Below are 20,637 nucleotides of genomic sequence, written 5' to 3'. Positions count from 1 at the left end.
GGTTCTGTCCAGTCTGAGCACAGTGCTCTCTGCTGAAACTCCTGTCTATTTCAGAAACTGTCCGGAGTTCCCCATAGCGAACCTCTCCTACTCTGGACAGTTCCTGACATGGACAGAGGTGTCAGCAGAGAGCACTGTGGTTAGACAGAAAAGAACAACACAACTTCCTCTGTAGTATATGAAAAAATACACAACAGTTATTAATATAATGCAAAACTAAAATCAAATAACATAACCTCATAGGTAGTGTTTCCTTGGTGCATCATCAGAGGGAAACATGGGGGTATGCACAGAATATATGTAATAGAATCAAGCTGAGCCTGCTTCATATCTACAGAGGGCCAGATAATTCTGATGCTGACCGTTTAAAACCTTTGGATGCCGCAGTCAATAGCCTTTGGGTTGTCATGGCTGTCAGGGGCCTAATAAAGGTCTCAGGCATGCCATGAGACTGCAATCGCAACCTTCTATAGAAGATTGTCGAAATGACAGTAAACTGCAATTACAACAGCTTTTTAATCTGTTCCTATGTTGTACATTTTTATCGGTGAAACACTTTGACCATAAAACATAAGAATTTATGGCACAAAGAGCTTCTTGCCATATCCTCCTGCATTGGATTGACAGCCTCTGTGCTGCAGGGAATGGAACTGATGGGCTCTTGAGGTGTTCAGCAACACCTTGTGGGCACTTAGGGAGATTGGCCGACATATTTGCAGTAGCTTCTGACATATGTAAGAGGGTTCCTGTACCTGAATAATGCAAAAAGAACTTCTTGGATGACCACAAAACAGAAGAGCTGGTGTTAAACATGTTTGCAGTCTTTTTAAATGTGGGTATTTATATAATGGTATATTATATCCACTTCCAGATAATCTTGGAAATTTAGTGAGAATCAATGGGACATGTTTTATCAGGATAACAAAGGGATGAAGGAACGGTTTTAAGGCAGATAGGACAGACACATGTGGTGATTGCTGGAATTAGCACCATAAAGTTACCCTAAAAACACTCCAATAGAAGTGCTCATAAAAGTAGTGTTGACTAGAGATGAGCGAATCGAATCTGAGGAAGTCAAATTCGTTCCAAATTTCATAAAAAATTCAATTCAGCCCGAATCTGAACTTCGACTCGATTCTAAATAACAAATTTCTTCATTAGCGACACCCCTGTGATCGTCTTGTATAATGTATAGACCAAGTGGCTTTCTCCTGCGCTCGCATCTCTGCAATAAATAGGACAATCGCAGCGGGTGTCAGGAGTGACACCCGCTGGGATCTGTCCTTAACTGCAGGTGCTACTACTCCCAACATGGAGCACACTCTGCTCCATGCTGGAAGTTGCAGTACCTGCATTAATAGACAGATCGCAGCGAGTGTCACTTCTGACACACATTGCGATCATCCTGTATAATGTATAGATGCGGGCACCCAGCCGCTCTTCTCTGGTCCCACTGTAATATGAGAATATGCCGTAAATTTACCTATTATTCATACTTCCCAAAGAGTTGTGATTGGCTGGAACCATCTGGCCAATCACAGCTCTCTGTGGGAAATGAATAGGTATATATATATATATATATATATACAGCAGTGCAGGGGACCATAGAAGAGCGGCCGGCCGCATTCATACATTATACTGGAGGATCGCAAAGGGTGTCAGAAGTGACACGGGTGATCTGTCAATTAGTACAGGTACTACTACTCCTTCATGGAACAGTGTGTTCCATGCTGTGAGTAGTAGTACTACCTACAAAATATTAAAAAAAAAAAATGTGAAAAACATACACACACTACATTTTTATTATTGTCGGCTATATTTTTAGGTCCCTGCCCACTCAAATAAATTGATCCCTGTTTAAAAATTAACATTAACATTTTTTTTTTCGTTTCAAATTTTGTGACCAGAAAATTCAGCACTCAATTATGCATTTCATAATTTTTATTTTTTTTGTTTCATTCTAAATCATAATTTTTTTAATTTTCACTTTACTTTTTTAGCCCCATTTTTAATATTGAGCGCTGAATTCTCTGGTCCCTGCCCACTCCTGAAAATAGAAAGACAAAAAAAAATGTTAATCTTAATTTTTAAACAGGGATCAATTTATGTGGGTAGGCAGGGACCTAAAATTGTAGCCAACAATAATAAAAATGTAGAAAGGGGCCATTTAAATGTATTTTTTTTCATTAGTAACGTACTTTAATATTGTGTTTAATAAAGTGTGTGTGTCTATTTTTTAGGTAGCACTACTGCTCCCAGCATGGAGCAGACTGTTCCATGATGGGAGCTATAGTACCTGTACTATTAGACAGATCACCCCGGGTGTCACTCCTTACACCCGATGTGATTGTCCTATCTATTGCAGAGATGGAACGGCTTTCTCCTGAGCTTGCATCTCTGCACTATACTCCGGCTGGCCAGTGATGTGAATAGGATTCACATCACGTTTTCATATTTCCCGCAGAGAGCTGTGATTGGCCAGATGGTTCCAGCCACTCACAGCTCTCCGCTGTAAATATGAATATTAGGTATATATATGCATATACTCATACTACAGTGGGACCAGAGAAGAGCGTCTGGCCGCCCGCATCTATACATTATACAGGATGATCGCATCAGATGTCAGAAGTGACACTCGCTGCGATCTGTCTATTAATGCAGGTACTACAGCTCCCATCATGGAGCAGAGTGTGCTCCATGTTGGGATCGGTAGTACCTGCAGTTGAGGACAGATCACAGCAGGTATCACTCCTGACACCAGATGCGATCATCCTATCTAGATGCAAGAAAGCCGCTTGCATCTAAATATTATACAGGACAATCGCAGCGGGTGTCAGGAGTGACACCTGGGGCAATATGTCTATTAGCACAGGTACTACTACTCCCATCATGGAACAGTCTGTTCCATGCTGGGAGTAGTAGTACTACCAAAAAAAATTTAAAAAAATTGAGAAAAAAAAAGTGAAACACACACACTTTATTAAACACATTATTAAAATACATTACTAATAAAAATTTGGTGAGAATTTATTCGGATCGAATCGTTTTGTTTTTTTTTTCGGCAAATCGGCCGAATCAAATTTTTCAAAAATTCGCTCATCTCTAGTGTTGACCAATGTAATCATTCCATTTTATTCTGGTAAGATTGTATTCTACACCAAAACTGATTATTTCTTCTCACTTTTAAATAATAGCTATGCCCCTTGTGCTCAACATTCTCCAAATATGTGCTGTCCTCCCACTTAAAATGATTTAAGCCACTCACTCACAATGCTTGGATTGGCAACTACAGGATTATTTCCAACCACCCCATGTGTAAAGAAACTTCTGGCTGCACACAGGCTGTTCCAACCTCACAGCTGCCTCCTCTATACCGCTCCATGCTAACAGTGATAAAAATATGAAATCCCATTTCCACAGTTATGGTCCAAACCCCCAATTATTTATTTTTTCCATATCTATTTTTCAAACAGGTTGCTTCAAGGAACAACAAAAACGTTGTTATTCCTGATGGAGAAGGAGTTTCTCGAATTATTAACACTCTCAGTGCCAGATGATGGTTGTTGTTGGCACATGAGTAACGCTTAAAGGGGTACTCCGGTGGAAAACTCTTTTTTTTTTTTTTTAAATCAACTGGTGCCAGAAAGTTAAACAGATTTGTAAATTACTTCTATTAAAAAATCTTAATCCTTTTAGTACTTTTTAGCAGTTGTATGCTACAGAAAAAATTCTTTACTTTTTGAATTTCTTTTTTGTGTTGTCCACAGTGCTCTCTGCTGACACCTCTGTCCGTGTCAAGAACTGTCCAGAGCAGCATAGGTTTGCTATGGGGATTTTCTCCTGCTCTGGACAGTTCCTGATACGGGCATCAGGTGTCAGCAGAGAGCACTGAGGACAACACAAAAAATAAATAAATAAAAAATAAAGATTTTTCTCTGTAGCAAACAGCTGCTAAAAAGTACTGAAAGGATTAAGATTTTTTTACAGAATTAATTTATAAATCTGTTTAACTTTCTGGCACTAGTTCATTATAAAAAAAAGTTTTCCACTGGAGTACCCCTTTAATCCTTCCAGTACTTATTAGCTGCTGAATACTACAGAATAAATTATTTTCTTTTTGGAACACAGAGCTCTCTGCTGAAATTCGAGCACAGTGCTTTCTGCTGACATCTCTGTCCATTTTAGGAACTGTCCAGAGTAGGAGAAAATCCCCATAGCAAACATATGCTGCTCTGGACAGTTCCTAAAATGGACAGAGATGTCAGCACAGAGCACTGTGTTCATGATGTCAGCAGAGAGGAAAAGAATGTCCTCTGTAGTATTCAGCAGCAAATAAGTACTGGAAGGATTAAGATTTTTTAATTGAAGTAATTTGCAAATCTGTTTAACTTACTGGCACCAGTTGATTTAAAAAAAAAAAGTTTTCCAGAGTACCCCTTTAATGTAAAAACCCAGATTTATGACCAGTATGAAGTTTAAAAATCATAGCGTGCTATGTTTACATCTATGTGTTTTTTGTTTTACAGATTACAATGTAAAAACACTGTCCTTTGTAAAAACATCCTGTCAGCTCTTTTTTACATTTGGAAATCTTAACAATTTATATGTTAGTTTACCATTTACAGAATAGAATGTGAAGCCATCACTAATCATGCAGTATCTCACCTAAATGAGTACTGTATTCCAACATGATAATGATCCCAAACACCCCCCCAAGATGGCCTTTGCCTTGCTTAAGAAGCTGATGGCAAAGGTGATGGACTGGCCAAGCATGTCTCCAGACCTAAACCCTGTTGATCATCTGTAAGGCATCCTCAAATAGTTGGTGGGGGAGCACAATATCCCTAACATCCACCAGCTCTGTGATGTCATCATGGAGGAGGGGAAGAGGACTCCAGTGGCAACATGTGAAGCTCTGATGAACTTCATGCCTAAGAGGTTTACAGCAGTGCTGGAAAATAATGGTGGCCCCACAAGATGTTGAAACTTTGGGCCCAATTTGGACATTTCCACTTAGGAGTGTACTCACTTTTGTTTCCAAGGTTTAGATATTAATGGCTATATGTTGAGTTATTTTGAGGGGACAGTAACATTACACTTTTATACAGGCTGTGCACTCACTACTTTACATTTTACCGGAGTATAATTTCTTCAGTGTTGTCACATAAAAAATTATATATATATTTAGATAAAGGTGAGGGGTGTACAATGGCCTTAACATGCAATAGTGTCAACATACAATGGTCTTTTCTGGACCATTGTAACTTGAAACCAAACTAAACATACAATGCTACGGACAGTCCAGATCTGTGAAACGTGTCAATGGGCGGAAGAACTGACCAATCAGAATGGGAATTCACTGGCAAACCCCTGGATTACTGAAGCGTATGCACTGAATTCCTGTCTGGTAGTGCCCCCTACAGTACAGGGAGGTATTACATGTTCTGTACTACACTTTACCTGTACCACATTTAGCTGCTCCTTTGGACACTTAACTTTTTGGGGAAACTGTATGTACCCTACAGAACCCTGAAGAAGCTCCTGTCCTCTACATAGACAGTGATTAACAGCTCCCAGTAGCTCTTTCTTACTTTATATGTAAGGACTCGCTTTATCTGTATTAGTTATCTACTTATTTAATCCTCACTTTTTCCTATTTTTGGGTGACATTTTGGTGGCTTCATAACCAATTACCAGGTCTCAACATACAATGGTATCAACTTACAATGGTCGTCCTGGAACCAATTAATATTGTTCCTTTAGGGACCACTGTAGTTCCATACCTTAGCTTCTGAGTTGAACTTCTGCTGTAAAAGGCGCCTCTTAGGGGGGAGTTGAGACCCTTTACGTTCATGGAGACACATGGCGGGTACCAGGGGGAGAGGAACACAAGGAAAATGAAGCACTTACCATTATCTAGAGAACAGGAAGAGGATTCAGGAAAGATGGTATGGCCCTCAAAATCACCAGGAGAGGACAGTCTGGACCCCAGGAGCCTAAATGAGGACAAGAAGGATAGGGAGAGACAAATGCCAAAGAGGGGACCAGACCCCAAGAGGGACAAGACAAGACAACAGAAGCCACAAAAGACAAAAAAGACAACAGAAAACACATCCAAAAAAGAGACCAATGACCTAAAAGGTCAGAGAGGAGGAAAAACCAATTCAATACCAACAACAGTCAGTCCAATTGACACCTCCTCGGAGGGGGAAGTGAGAGAACGACTACCCAAGAGGAGACCGTGGAAGCAAGGCCATGCCAATCCGAGTACTTAAAAATAATAAAGATAAGAGTACCGGAAAAAAAGAAGGCACATCCATAACTGAGACAACTGGCAAAAATTTAGTAAGAACACTCAATCATGAGTAAGGACATGGCAAAGAAATAGCATGAACGGTTCAGGTCAGGGGAGAACCAAACACCACCAAGTCCTTTGTCACAGGGAGAGAAACAACATTAGAACTTAGCCAGGATCCTAGAGCCACATTTCTTCAAGTAGGAGCAGCCGAGATGGCCCACCAGAGAGGAGAGGCAGCCCTCCGGGCCGAGCCTGACCGCCGGTTGCTGACCGGCTGCCACACCGGAGGCAGTGGAGGAGAGGGGGGGGGGGGGAGTCAGACCCCAGTCCACTAAGGAGGGAACATTGATGTCCAGGGCAATACAAAAATCAGGGAGATCGGAGAAGGACCTGAGAACAGCAGAGCATCCTTCCCTACGGCATGTAGGGCAAAGGGAAAACCCCATCTATAGGGCACCTGATGACTCCTCAGTACAGCAAGGAGAGGTTAAAGCATTCCCCTCTTTCTCAGGGTGATCCAAGACAAGTCCTGAAACAACTGGACAGGAACAAAGTCAAAGTTCCGGAGGGTGCGTGCCTTAGTTCTGATAGCCTCTTTAATTTGAAAGTCATTCACACAACAGATGACATCTTGGGGGAAACTCGCTGAGGATTTAGGATGGAGGGCTTGGAGTGCTCTGTCCAGTTTTATCTTATGGGAAGAGGGTTTGCCCAGGATGAGATTAAAGATGGCTTCCAGCGTGACATGCAGATCTTCCTCATGAGTCGCCTTGAGCAAGCTACACACCCGAATGTTGTTGCAGCGGCCCCTGTTGTCAAGGTCCTCCACGTGATCATGAAGGTCTCCTAGAAATTCAGATTGGGAAGTAATAGTAGACTGCAGGCGGGCGACATAGGCTCTGGTAGAATAATGGGCGTCCTCCAACTCCTCCCCCCTGACCGAGACGTGTTGCAATGTCTGGCAGGTGTCTTTAACCTCAGAAATCAGGGATTTAAAGTCTTTCTTAGTTGGGAATTCAGAAAGCAAGGGACTTCATATAGAAGGGACAGAGGAGACCCCAGGCAAGCCCAAACAGTCCAGCTCAGCATCAGATACAGCATCCCAGGCAGTCCCGGTCCCCCCAGGCAATGGGTCAGTAGGTATTCCATGGGAGGTGGGGGGGAGTCCGCTGGGAAGTGAAGCGAGGGGACCTGCATTGAGCTTACCAGAGGGGTGCATCCTGGAAGGCACAGGCATGAGGGTAGAGGCTTTCGGAAACAGGGAGCAGGCGTTGGAACCCGGACGTGTATGGGGGACCCCCAGTGGAGGATCAGAGGACAGGGGACCACAAGCAGGCATATCAAGCAGAGCAGATGGGGCAGTCACAGTGAGACCCCCGAGGACAGCAGGTGGATGGGGCAGCACAGCAGAGGAAGGAGGAGTAGGGTTCACCACCAGAGAGGACCAAGATGGAGGCCGTAGGGGCTGGGGGGGAAGGTCATAGTCCCCAAAGCAGCAGGAGGCAGCTGGGTAAGGTCTTGTTTCACCTGCAGTATAGCTGGGGCAGGGAGACACCGAGGAGCAGAGGGCAGCAGTGTACACAGAAAGTTTTGACCTGATGCAGGAGCCGAGGATTCCGGTGGAGCAGGCAGGAGGAGCGCAGATGCCGGCAGCAAAGGAGGAGTCCCAGGCAGCTGCAGGGTCTCGTCAGCCGCAGAGGAGGTGAGTGGAAAGTCGTCGGTGCAGTCCGGAGCTATGGAGCGCGACCGCACTGCAGGAGTGGAGGGATTCCAGGGCAGTGCAGCACCCGCAGAGCAGGACTGGAGCCCTGAAGCAGATCCTGTAGTGTCGGACGCGCAGCCCTCAGCTGTGCCAGAGGGCCGTAAGTAGCGAGTTATGCAGCTGGAGGACGGGGGGGGGGGGGGTGAGGGAGGCTTCCTGGACCGGCAGGAAGTTCTCCCCATGGGTCGGTACCAGCATATTATAGCTGCAGAATGGCCTCAAGGAGCGGGAGCTCACACACTATGCGGCCATACTCATTGCACGCCTCGCCACGTCCCCTTATGGCATGGTTTTTGAATATTTTTTCATTGGATTTATAGATATACACCTGTAAAATTAAAAGAATAGATATTGAACAAAGGCAAGGCATAGTAACAAAGAGATACTGGATGTAAGATGCAGCTATGAAGGTGTTGCATGTGAAATAAAATAAAGTAAGAGATTTAACACAAAGAAAGAAACATTGAAAACGCAACACTTTTTTAAAATTTAGGATTAATTATATTATATTGTTTCATTATATTAGATTTATTCACATGTATGACAAGAACATTATACACAACACCTCAATGCAGTATATACCATTATAATACTGGTTACTTACAGTCATAATGTATTTGGCTCAATATGATAATGATGCACACATGGCATTTGATTTCCACAGACACAGCATGGTATATGTTACATTATCATACGGTCTTGTAAAATGAAGCTGTAAGAGGTCTTTTTATGGTCCCTTCTTCTCTGTTCTCTCTTTCTTCACAAATAAATATCCCAAAGCTGTTCATATACTTGCTGGCTGATATCTTAATACTACATGATGATCAGAACTTTGCATTACACAGAAAGGTCAAATGGCTGCCAGACACCATATTTGGGAGTAAAAAATGTCACCATTCCCCATCCTTGTTTTACTGCAGCAAAAGACAGATGGGATCCACCAACAATTATCTAATGTATATAAACCAGATTAAGGCTCCTATAGTCTGGATGAAAAGCTTTGTACTTTACTAGCTATACTACCTCTTCTGAGCTGTATATTATGATGATGATTACTTATTGTTATTATAAGGGAATGTTTCCCTGGCTCTGAGTCATGGCTCTAACCGTCTACTGATGCCTTCCTCAGAGTTGATAGGAAGGGATGAGGAAACAATCAGTGCAGAGACCTCAGGGCACCTAACGTGAAGGATCCACCACTTAGGCATCTGCACTTGTGGTGCCCAGAACATTAAACCTAGGTCCACTTGGCCATGCAACACATCACTATCTTCGGAGTTTTGTCTCTTCGTCTTGAAGGTTCAAAACTGCTGTTAGACTCCTTTTATATTCACTGTCATAAGAAAAACCCTTTTTAACTTTACATGTCTTAAGACTTTGGTGAATTTAGTTTAGATTTACCAGATGTTTATCTTGAAAGCAGAGAAAAGTACACACCAGAACCCAGTAAATTGCAATCCAAGCAAACAATGCCAATGGGTAGAATTTATCTGCCTTTTCCTGTGTTTTAAGCAAAAATTTAGAGCATTGTACAAACATTTTTGACTTTTCACACCAGTTTGCTGTAAAACTTTGATACATTTCCCCCATTATCCTATGTAGAAGGATTAAATCTTCCAATGTTCTGAACCTTTTACAATGGGACCTAATCTCTCCCATCCCTAGTCCCTACCTAATCTCTCCCCTCCTTAGTCCCTACCTATTTTAAAGGGGTTCTCCGGTGCTTACACATCTTATCCCCTATCCAAAGGATAGGGGATAAGATGCCTGATCGCGGGAGTCCCGCAGCTGGGGACGCCCGTGATCATGCACGCGGCACCCCGTTTTTAATCAGTCCCCGGAGCGTGTTCGCTCCGGGTCTGATTACGGGCGACCGCAGGGCCGGCGACGTGTGACGTCACGCCTCCGCCCCCGTGTTACGTCACGCTCCGCCCCTCAATGCAAGCCTACGGGAGGGGACTCCCGCGATCAGGCATCTTATCCCCTATCCTTTGGATAGGGAATAAGAAGTGTAAGCACCGGAGAACCCCTTTAAGTATCCTCCCAAGGCCACAGCCCCCAACTGGGTGACAGTCCCTTCCAAACTAAGTGCACAAATGGCCGGGTGACAGAACCAGAACCATAGTCAGTAGTTCAAAACGAGGTCAGAGCCAGTCAGTAACTATACCAGAAGCCAGAACCAGAGTCAGGACCAGGTGAGAACATCCAAACCAGAATCAGGAAACCAGGGAAACAAGCCAGAGGTCAGAACACCATAGATCCAATCAGCAGATATACAAAGTGTGTGACACATCAAGGATGCAATCACAGATGTCTGTTTGAATCAGCCACTTCTCAGAAATCGTGGGAGCGTCGGTGACATACGAGATTGATCTGGCATCTAGTTCCCTGATAGGCTAACCAGCCTTGCTGTCATTGAGGCTGGTTACCATGGTCCCTGAGCAGCAACGTCAGCACCGCACAAGCAAAGATGGAGAGAGTGCCGCTGAACTGTGGCCAGGTAAGTATGTAATTTTATTGACAAATAAAAAAAATCATGTGAATCTATCCTTGCTGGGGCTGAATTTTACTGAAAACCAGAATGCTTCCAGTTTAATGTCTAATTTTATATCCATTATATAAAGACCACAAAAATATAGTTTGGGATTGTTAGCCTCTTACATCCTAGAATCAGTTTAAGTCTAGGTCATAATGATCAAGATGCAGTAAGCAGTGAACAGTAAAAGTGAATCACTCTTCTCCAAGAATATACAAGAATGTGTTCACATTTCTTTCCTTTTTATGTCATGTAGGATTGTAAAAGTAGTTCAAAATGTGGCTTTAGGGAAAAAAAAAGTCTATCTAATCATTGTCCAATCTATATATTCAAACCATTCCAAAAACTAACTTTCTGTCTTCTCTACTGAATGTGTCATAGCAACAAGTTAGGGTCAGGTGGAAATAGTGTATCTGCAGGATTGAACTACACAGAGTTTATTTGTCTGTTACCATGGAGACCCAAAAGGTCTGTATAAAAGATAAAACACAAAATTGTAGAAAATATTAAAACAGAATACATCTGAAGTCTTAAGCTCTATACTGATGAGAAAGAGAAGTGTATTCATATCATGTGTCTTTCAACTTCGTTTGACGTCCGTGGCACTGCTATAGCAAATGCCTGGGAGGTGGTCTCTTTGCGTTAGGTGCCCACCCGCCTTCTTGGCAATTGTGAAGCAATAGCTGCAACATCAAATGCTGTTTCTCTAAGTCATGAAGATTGCATGACTACAAACACTAGGTACCATTACTCTTTCCTCCCTGACATATGTATAGTGCTATCAGCAGTATCAGGGTAGGTGAGTATGATTTCATTTTTATCCATGTATGGCACAATTGGGTGGTGTCAGAGAACGCATTTAAATACAATCACCTAATATAAAACTGCAAAGTGATAAAATAAATAAATAATATGTTAATGAAAAATTATCATTGATACATAAACATTATTGTTTCACTGACTAAAATATGTAAAGAGTCATCCTCTGACATGTTCCTATAGAGCAGTAGTAATGCTGTAATTAAATGTGTAATGGTTGTATCCATCTAATACTAGCATAAACATTTTAAAAGGGAATATTTGTTTCCATCATTTCTGCCAACATAGCAAAATGAACTACCTGCTCTCCCTTAGATATACAGGAACATCCATAGCTGCATAGGAACAATGGAGATAACTTATTCGGACTGGCCTACAAAATGCTAAGTATGCGCGAGCAAGATTACCAAAAAAGTTAAGAGGTGCTGACCAAAAGTTCCAACTTTTGTGAAAAATATGCATGCACAAAAAATGCTACTTTTTTGTACTGGAAGGCTGGTTTATTTGCCTTGATAAATTCCCCTCTATGTGCTATAAGTTCTACAGTATTTAGATATGGTTGTATCTGCATATCTGAGGTGATGAATACAATTATGCAAATACTTGTAACTACTATGCAGATAGAATCATATCTGCATCTAGGAAAATCTAAGTCAACCCTCTTAAACTCAAGATACCATTTAGGCTACATTCCCATATGCAACACGGTTGCTGGCAGGGATGCGGCAGCGGGCCTTTTTTAAAATTTTCTGCGCCACATGCTATTCATTTGAATGAGCCGAACTGAGTCAGATAGTGACTTGATAGTGATAGTGACAGTCAGCTAATTTTTGAACTGTTCACTGTTTTTATTGCCGTACTGAAAACCGGGGTATGCCGCGGTTTTAAGTCCGGCAATAAAATTGACACTGCTGCAGACTGATTCAAAGCCTGCTAAAAGACTATTCTATCATGGACAGTCCGGATGCCAGTGAAGAAGAGGATTAAACCCCTCTCCTTCTTTGTTCTCCCCTTTGTGTGTCTTTTTCTTGCAATAAAACTTTGGGCCTGTGATCTCCCCACCCTATCCCCTGTTTTCCCAACTCCCTTCCTCTATCGCGGTCCCCTATGCCTTGTTGTTTGACATTGTTGTTTTTCATAACGTTTTTATGATGTATGCAGGAGTGTTAGTATAGCATGTGGTGCGATGTACTGTATAGCGTAGGGAACCTGTGTTGTATATTGTGTGTATGGTGAATATATTATTTATTGTATGTGTGATTGATGTTTGATTGCTAATAAAGTTATTTTCACTAAAAAAAAATAAAACTGACACTATCTTACTCTGTTTGGCTCATGGATCCGGTGGGGATACAGCAGCGGGCAGTTGTGAAATTTCCCCACTGCATCCGGCAGCCAATCGTAGTGGGAATGCACCCTAAAGGTGATTTCTACTTTCCAAGGATATGCACTAGTATTCTGCAACATCTTAGAATGTTAGTAATCCTCTAAAAAGGTTAACAAGCAATGCATGGTAATTATAGGGCTACTTAGCTCACTAATACAGAATATACACACATCCCTTATTTTAGTGTTTGCGCTGTCTGTTTTTACGATCAGTAGTATACTTCAGAGGCCTTTCTATCATTGGTATCTGCTTTAGTCATTTCCTTGGTTGCCCCCCACATTCCCCTTGCATACATTAATTACTTCCCTGAAAAATAGTTAGGGCAAATGACTGCCTCCTGGAATCTTTGCATTTTTATAAGAATATGAGTTGTAAGCATTTCCTTTTAATATTCTTACTTTGGTCTTTGAACAAAATATAATAATTATTTACAGCAATGCCACACAAAGCAAGTAGGGCAAGAAGCCCCTAGTCAGTTGACACTGGCAATGGAAGGAACAGGATAGCTTTTTGGCCATAATGAGTCCGGGATCCACGCTTGCATGTGCCATTCTTCTTAATGCCGACAAACCAGTTCAGTTCAGCGTACTTCTGTGACTTATATGTATTGTAGCTATTTTCCTCTACAGTCTCCAGAAACAGGCATTCCTCATTCAGCGTCATCTTAAAAAAAAAATTAAAATAATAATAATAACCTCAGTTTATTGCTTGTGGGAAAACTAAACTTTAGTGTTATATTTAGAGAACTTGGATGGGACTGCTGTGTTAGAGATACATTTTGGCTAAGCAAATTATTGCTGTTGGTTAGGACATGAAACCAAAGCTACCCTGGACTTCCTGCTGCGGCTATGTCTGGGATTTATTTAAAATCTGCACTTTTTGCATTTTTCGTTCACTGTAGGTAGTGTCTTACCACTAATAGAACCAATTACCGTTCTTATGTTCATTTCACAGTCATAGTTACATGCTCCAAGTGAGGATAAATACTTAATTGGGGGGGGGGGGGGATTCTGCAAAAATGGAATCAGATTAAACCATTCTTTATAGAGCAAGTACATTAAACTTTACACACTGTTATATTAACTTTTTTTATACAAAGGTAGAAAACATATAATTTAGGAGCATGTAGTCATAAAGTTAGAGTATAGTTAGTCTCCCAACAGTTCTCATTGAGTACTGTCAGATTACACAAAAAAATGATAATAATAATAATTAATTTTGTTACCCAGTACCTAATCCTGACCATGTACATCTAGATTTTATGTCTCTATCACCTATATTTATTATAACAATACCTCTTTTCATTAGCTCACAGTGTTAGAAATCCTCTCAGGGGAAGGGGGCGTGTCCATCTCTTGTGGCGGTGGGAGGGGATTGGTGTGTCTTGTCCATAAGTCATCTCTTGTCCATGACTTATGGACAAGCTAATGCTGCTGCAGGAATGATTAGTGTCCCAGTAGGTATGGGGGACCCCTAGTGGTGGGACTTTCAGGAGCTGTTTTCTTTATTAAATATTCAAAACATTTTTAACAACAGTAACAACATATAAACAGTTTTTGGCTCTGTCAGTGCCCATTTAATATTTTATCTAAAGTGTTGTGCTGTTTCCTGTATAAAACAAGTGCTGAAGGGTCCTTTTCACATCACGTTGTGACCCTTAGTTTGACATGTACTGTACATTGAAAAAAACTTCCAGCATATACCATCACCAGGTCCCATTGTAAACAAAAAAGATATATGGTAATATATCTACAGTGGTCTACATTTTCTTTATGGTATACCTTTCAATGGAGTACTAAGCAGGCCCGACCCTGCTTAGCTTCCAAGATCAGACAAGATCGGGCATGTTCAGGGTGGTGTGGCCTACGGCCACACTACCCTGAACACACCCGATCTCGTCTGATTTCGGAAGATAAGCAGGGTCAACCCTGGTTATTACTTGGGATACTGCCTGGTAATACCAGGTGCTGTGGGCTTTCTATGGAGTAGCATAGTGTCTCACACTATCCCATACCTATGCTGTGTGTTACGCCGAGCGCTCCGGGTCCCTGCTCCTCCCCGGAGCGCTCACGGAGTCTCTCTCCCTGCAGCGCCCCGGTCAGACCAGCTCTCTGAGACTTAAAGGGCTTGTGCCAGTGAAAGCGTTTAGTGTTGTCCAAGCCTGTGTTACCAGATCTCCTGCTTCCCATTTTGACTACGAACCTTGCCGCCTGCCCCGACCTTCTGCTACGTCTGACCTTGCCTCTGCCTAGTCCTTCTGTCCCACGCCTTCTCAGCAGTCAGCGAGGTTGAGCCGTTGCTAGTGGATACGACCTGGTTGCTACTGCCGCAGCAAGACCATCCCGCTTTGCGGCGGGCTCTGGTGAACACCAGTAGCCTCTTAGAACCGGTCCACCAGCACGGTCCACGCCAATCCCTCGCTGACACAGTGGATCCACAACCTGTAAGCCGAATCGTGACACTGTGTATAGATATTGCAAGCCAAACTGTATGAATGGAGGCCTATGGATGTGTAGCATACTCTTTCTGGGGTACATGCTAGCAGGGTCTTATGCCCTCTTATGTGTGTAGGTCTTTGGGTAAATAAACAAACTGTGCTTCCCTATTGCTCACTCTCTGAGGTTTTACACACACACATCCTGGCTGTGACTCAATTTCTGTATGAAAACTGCTAAACTTTGGACAAAAATACATCCCACGCTCAGTGTTTGAGAAGCTTTGAAAATCTAGAAGCATCACAAAAAAAAATTAGTCCCCTTAAAAAAAGAAATCACAGAACCATTGGTATAACTGCCATGAAAGAGGCAGGGCATCCATTTTCACTCAGACATAATGTGCAGCTTCTGATGACTACAGACGACGGGGTGGTATAGAATATTAAAGAGTTAAAGCTTTACTATGGAACCCCGTTCTTTAAGGCATGACTTTTTTGCATAATTCCTGCGCTGTGACATCCCTGCGTTATCCCAGAACTGTGACATCATGAATGCATTATACTTACATGTGACATCATTATTTTTACGTTTTGTTATGTACAATGTATAAGGTGACGATTTTTGTGTGCATTATTCTTGTGCTATGATACATCCATGATTATCCCTGTACTGTGAAGTGGGACATTCCTGTGACATCACTGTGGTCATTATCCATGTGACATGACAGTGGGCATTAGGCCTGTGACATCACTGTAGGCATCACTATGAGATTTTCCATGTGAGATCACTGCGGGCATTATTCCTGTGACATCACTGTAGGCATTCTCCCTGTGACATCACTTTGAGCATTCTTCCTGTGACATCACTCTGAGCATTCTCCCTGTGGCATTACTGTGGTCATTATTCCTGTAACATCACTGTGAGCATTATCCCTGCAACATTGCTGTGGGCAATATCCCTGTGACATCACTGTAGGCAATATCTGTCTATTATGACATCACTGTTTAAATTATTCTTGTGTGTTAGTGATACAAAAAATAATAAGCTTTTGCTGAACTTGCTGGTGAAGTTGGTCATGGTGGAGTACAGCCCCACTGGGCATTTTGCTATAGGACTCCATGGAACACTAATTGTTTGGTATATTATAAAGTCTGAACACTCAAATCCCCACCTATATAATCCTTTAAATAGGCACTGTCAGATATAAAAACTTTTGATATGTTGTAAAGCATGCAAAAACAATAAGTTTTGCAATTGCTTTCATTAGAAAATTTTCAGTATTTCATACAGAAAATGCCAGTCAAAGAACTGCCCCCCTCTGCCTCCTGGAGCGCATTTAGTGCTTCTGTGAACACTGCTTCGTCCTGGACACCGGGACGTTTTGGAGGGGGGGAGGGGCTGTACACACTGCAGAGACTCATGTGAAGAGAAGGGGAGGGGCAGGAAGCCTGCTTCCAGCTCTCACACAGCAGACATCAATGAGAGAGGCAGAAACATGCATTGCAGATGAAAAAGTAAGTGTCCAAGCATGTACCGGTATGTTACATAGTTACATAGTTAGTATGGTTGAAAAAAGACATACGTCCATCAAGTCCAACCAGGGAATTGAAGGGAAGGGTGTAAGGGGATAAGGGGAAGGGATGTAGATGTGTGTGTGTGGATATACCCTGTTTCCCCAAAAATACACCCTACCCCGAAAATAAGGCCTAGCTGGATTATCGGGGTGGGCTGCAATATAAGTCCTACCCCGAAAATAAGACCTAGGCCAGGTGTACTCAACTGGCGGCCCGCGGTCCAGATCCGGACCGCGGCCGCCAGTAATGCAGCCGCTCTCAACAACTCCCCCCTCTTGAGTAATGCCCCCCCCCCTTTGGCTGGTCCCTCAGCAAGTTAATTGAGCCGGGGCAGGGACGCTGTTGCTTTAAAAAGTCCGCGCGTATGCACGCCCGACGTCACTGACGTGTCCCTGGCCCGGCTGCTAAGCAGCAGAAGGAGATCCAGCCAATGCAGAGAGCTGCAGCTTCTACAAGTTGCGGACGCTATGAAGGTGGGGAAGTGCTGGTTTCTACTGGGGATGAAATGTGTAGTTTATTATGGGGGGCACTGTAGGAGTGTGGAGGATGACGGGGGAAGGGGAGGATGGGGGGCTGTAGCAGTGTGGAGGATGGGGGGGGGCTACAGGAGTGTGGAGGATGGGGGGGCTGCAGGAGTGTGGAGGATGGGGGCTGTGGGAGGATGGAGGGCTGTAGCAGTGTGGAAGATGGGGGGGTGGCATCCTCCACACTGCTACAGCCCCCCATCCTCCACACTCCCACAGTCCCCCATCCTCCACACTGCTACAGCCCCCATCCTCCCACAGCCCCCCGTCCTCCACACTCCTGCAGCCCGGTCTTATTTTCGGAGAAACACTGTATATGTATGTATGTATATCAGTGTGTCTCTCTAATGTGAATGTGTAAGAATATATGAACCCAGTGTGTGTGTGTGTGTGTGTGTGTGTGTGTGTGTGTAATAAAAGGGGACTACAATCATATCCTCATGTTGTTTCAAAACTAAAACTCCCAGCATGCCTGCACAGCCAAATGATGTGTGGGCATGCTGGGAGCTATAGTTTTGCAACAGCTGGAGGCACCCTGGTTGGGAAGCACTGGACTGAGGAGAGGGAGGGGAAGGAGGGGGAGTGGTTATTACAGTGAGTACCCACCCCCTGCTTCTGGTAGATAAAATTAAGGTATTTCAGAAATAAAGCTAATTCTGAGAGAAATGTAGGTCACAGACACATACAAAGTACATGTACATGATCAGGATAAGATACTGCGCAACATAGAACAGTTTTTTTTTTTTGAGTGATCTGACGGGTACGCTTTAAAGAAATAGGGGTGTGAAGACTGCACCGTGAAAACAACCTTGTAGGTAAGTGGGTGCCAGTCCCCAGAAGCTTGACCAATCAGGTGATAGTCAGATTGAAACGTTGTGTCATCTGTATGTGTTTGGACCAAAAAACTACACGTTATTTGGACACCATACTTGCAGCGCCGTCTTCCATCTCTTTGTTGTACTATATAATCCTTTGTGTTATTGTCAAAAGTCAGAATTCCACTTTAAGGTATATGCTCGAGATTGCTATACATACACCTTTAAGCAATAACATGAGGAGATGGAGGAGAAACGGTTGGGGGCTTCAAAAGAGGCTTAGATACTATCTCAGAACAAAATAACATTAATGCTTATGCAGAAATATAGAATCCCATCCCCTCCCTTCATTTACCCATACCCCTTCCCTTCACCTCCATGGTTGAAATTGATGGACATCAATCTTGCTAACTATGTAACAATGTGCGGTGACACAGGGGGGTTTGGTTGTGGTACAGGGTTCTCTGATACCTCTAGTCCCATTCATCCCAGAGTGGGTAAGTCACGGTTAAGGTTATATATGACAGATGTCACAGGTAGCTAGAGTTAAAATGAACATCAAGTGTCCACTAGAGTCATTATAAAACTGTCCCTGGTTGAACTGATGGTATATAGTCTATATTCCTTGGGGCCCTTCCTGGTGGTGACAGTGTCTTGGCTGGGGGTATATGGAAGGCCTGTAATTTTATTTGTAGAGAAGTCACAGATCTTGAACAGTTCCAACAAAACAGTACCTGAGGTAGAAGATGACAGATGGTGCTTCAAGAGTTAACCTGTGTGAAGTGTTGCTGTTCCACAAGTAGTACCTAAGGCTGGGTTCACATCATGTTTTATCCCATACGGGAGCGCATACGGCAGGGGGGAGCTAAAACCTTGCGCTCCCGTATGCTTTCGTATGGGCTCCCGTATGTAATTCATTTCAATGAGCCGGCCGGAGTGAAACGTTCGGTCCGGTCGGCTCATTTTTGCACCGTATGCGCTTTTACAACCGGACCTAAAACCGTGGTTGACTACAGTTTTAGGTCCGGTGAAAAAGCACATACAGCGCAAAAATTAGCCGACCGAACGTTCCACTCCGGCCGGCTCATTGAAATGAATTACATACGGGAGAGCATACGAAAGCTTACGGGAGCGCGAGGTTTTAGCTCCCCCCCTGTCGTATGCTCTCCCGTATGGGAGAAAACCTGAAGTGAACCCAGCCTAAGTCGGTTGGTTCTCAACTGAAAATGTTAATTTGGCCAGACCAGAGGTGCACAAATGCACAGATGTGCTAAGGGGCCCAGGATTATTGTTATCCCCTCAAATAGAGAGTTCAGAAGAAAGAAGAAAATCCTTAAGGACGGGGTAAAGTCTTTACACAGGATATTGTAGTCCTTTGTGTAGTAACCTATACTTGAACAGTATATGTGATTCTGGTAAGCTTTAGGATCTTTGCTCTATTTCTAACTTGTAAAGCAGCAGCAACTCTTGCATACTTTTAGACGCTTTTGAGACAATGTGGTCTGGCAAAGCTAGACTTACAGAGGTAGCCATGGTTATTATAATAACCCCACTTACATATCAGAAGATTTAAGTGAATTCTGGAGAATACCAGTGAATACTAGGTTAAAGCATTTTCTGTCAATTTGCAAAAACTTTTTATATACCGTAGATAATAACATTACATAACAATTTGTAATATACAGTGGTGAAAAATGTGTATATTTTTGGGTGAACAATGCTTTCTCTGCAGCTATTGTCTGTGTGCCTCTAGTAGGAGCCCAAATACAGGAAGGGACAAGCAGGGCTCTGTGGAGGCTCCTGGCTTGTCAATCATCCTGCTGTGTGTAGCACACAGCCTCACTGCACTGCACATAACCGTGCTTGTCCTCATTGCACAGAGCCCTGCTTGTCCATACTGCACAGAGGCCTGCTTGTCCTCACTGCACAGAGCCCTGCTTTCCCTCACTGCACAGAGCTGTGCTTGCCCTCACTGCAAAGAGCCCTGCTTGTCCTCACTGCACAGATCCCTGCTTGTCCTCACTGCGCAGAGCCCTGCTTGTCCTCACTACACAGAGCCCTGCTTGTCCTCACTGCACAGAGCCCTGCTTGTCCTCACTGCACAGAGCCCTGCTTGTCCTCAGTGCACAGAGCCCTGCTTGTCCTCACTGCACAGAGCCCTGCTTGTCCTCAGTGTACAGAGCCCTGTTTGTCCTCAGTGTACAGAGCCCTGTCTTCCCTCAGTGTACAGAGCCCTGCTTGTCCTCACTGCACAGAGCTCTGCTTGTCCTTACTGCACAGAGCCCTGCTTGTCCTCACTGTACAGAGCCCTGCTTGTCCTTACTGCACAGAGCCCTGCTTGTCCTCAGTGCACAGAGCCCTGCTTGTCCTCATTGCACAGAGCCCTGCTTGTCCTCAGTGTACAGAGCCCTGTTTGTCCTCAGTGTACAGAGCCATGTCTTCCCTCAGTGTACAGAGCCCTGCTTGTCCTCACTGCACAGAGCTCTG

At 43.5% G+C, this 20,637-nt stretch overlaps 1 protein-coding gene and 1 long non-coding RNA gene across 3 annotated transcripts in view; one reads left to right on the top strand and one right to left on the bottom strand.

Annotated features, from left to right (window-relative positions):
* Positions 1–8,562: 8,562 nt before the first annotated feature.
* FGF1 (fibroblast growth factor 1) overlaps positions 8,563–20,637 on the bottom strand; it is a 139,387-nt gene continuing 127,312 nt past the window's right edge. For both annotated transcript variants that reach the window (XM_056574912.1, XM_056574913.1), the window contains exon 4: positions 8,563–13,465. In XM_056574912.1, coding sequence (XP_056430887.1) covers positions 13,271–13,465 — 195 coding nt within the window. In that variant the 3' untranslated portion in view covers positions 8,563–13,270. The remainder of the gene's footprint in view (positions 13,466–20,637) is intronic.
* The window catches only part of LOC130369543 (uncharacterized), a 41,540-nt gene continuing 38,100 nt past the window's right edge, over positions 17,198–20,637 (top strand). The window contains exon 1 of the long non-coding RNA XR_008892806.1: positions 17,198–17,284. This is a non-coding gene — a long non-coding RNA (uncharacterized LOC130369543). The remainder of the gene's footprint in view (positions 17,285–20,637) is intronic.

The sequence above is a fragment of the Hyla sarda genome, chromosome 4 (genome assembly GCF_029499605.1).
Source record: "Hyla sarda isolate aHylSar1 chromosome 4, aHylSar1.hap1, whole genome shotgun sequence".
NCBI lineage: Eukaryota > Metazoa > Chordata > Amphibia > Anura > Hylidae > Hyla > Hyla sarda.
This window is presented reverse-complemented; position numbering and strand designations above follow the sequence as displayed.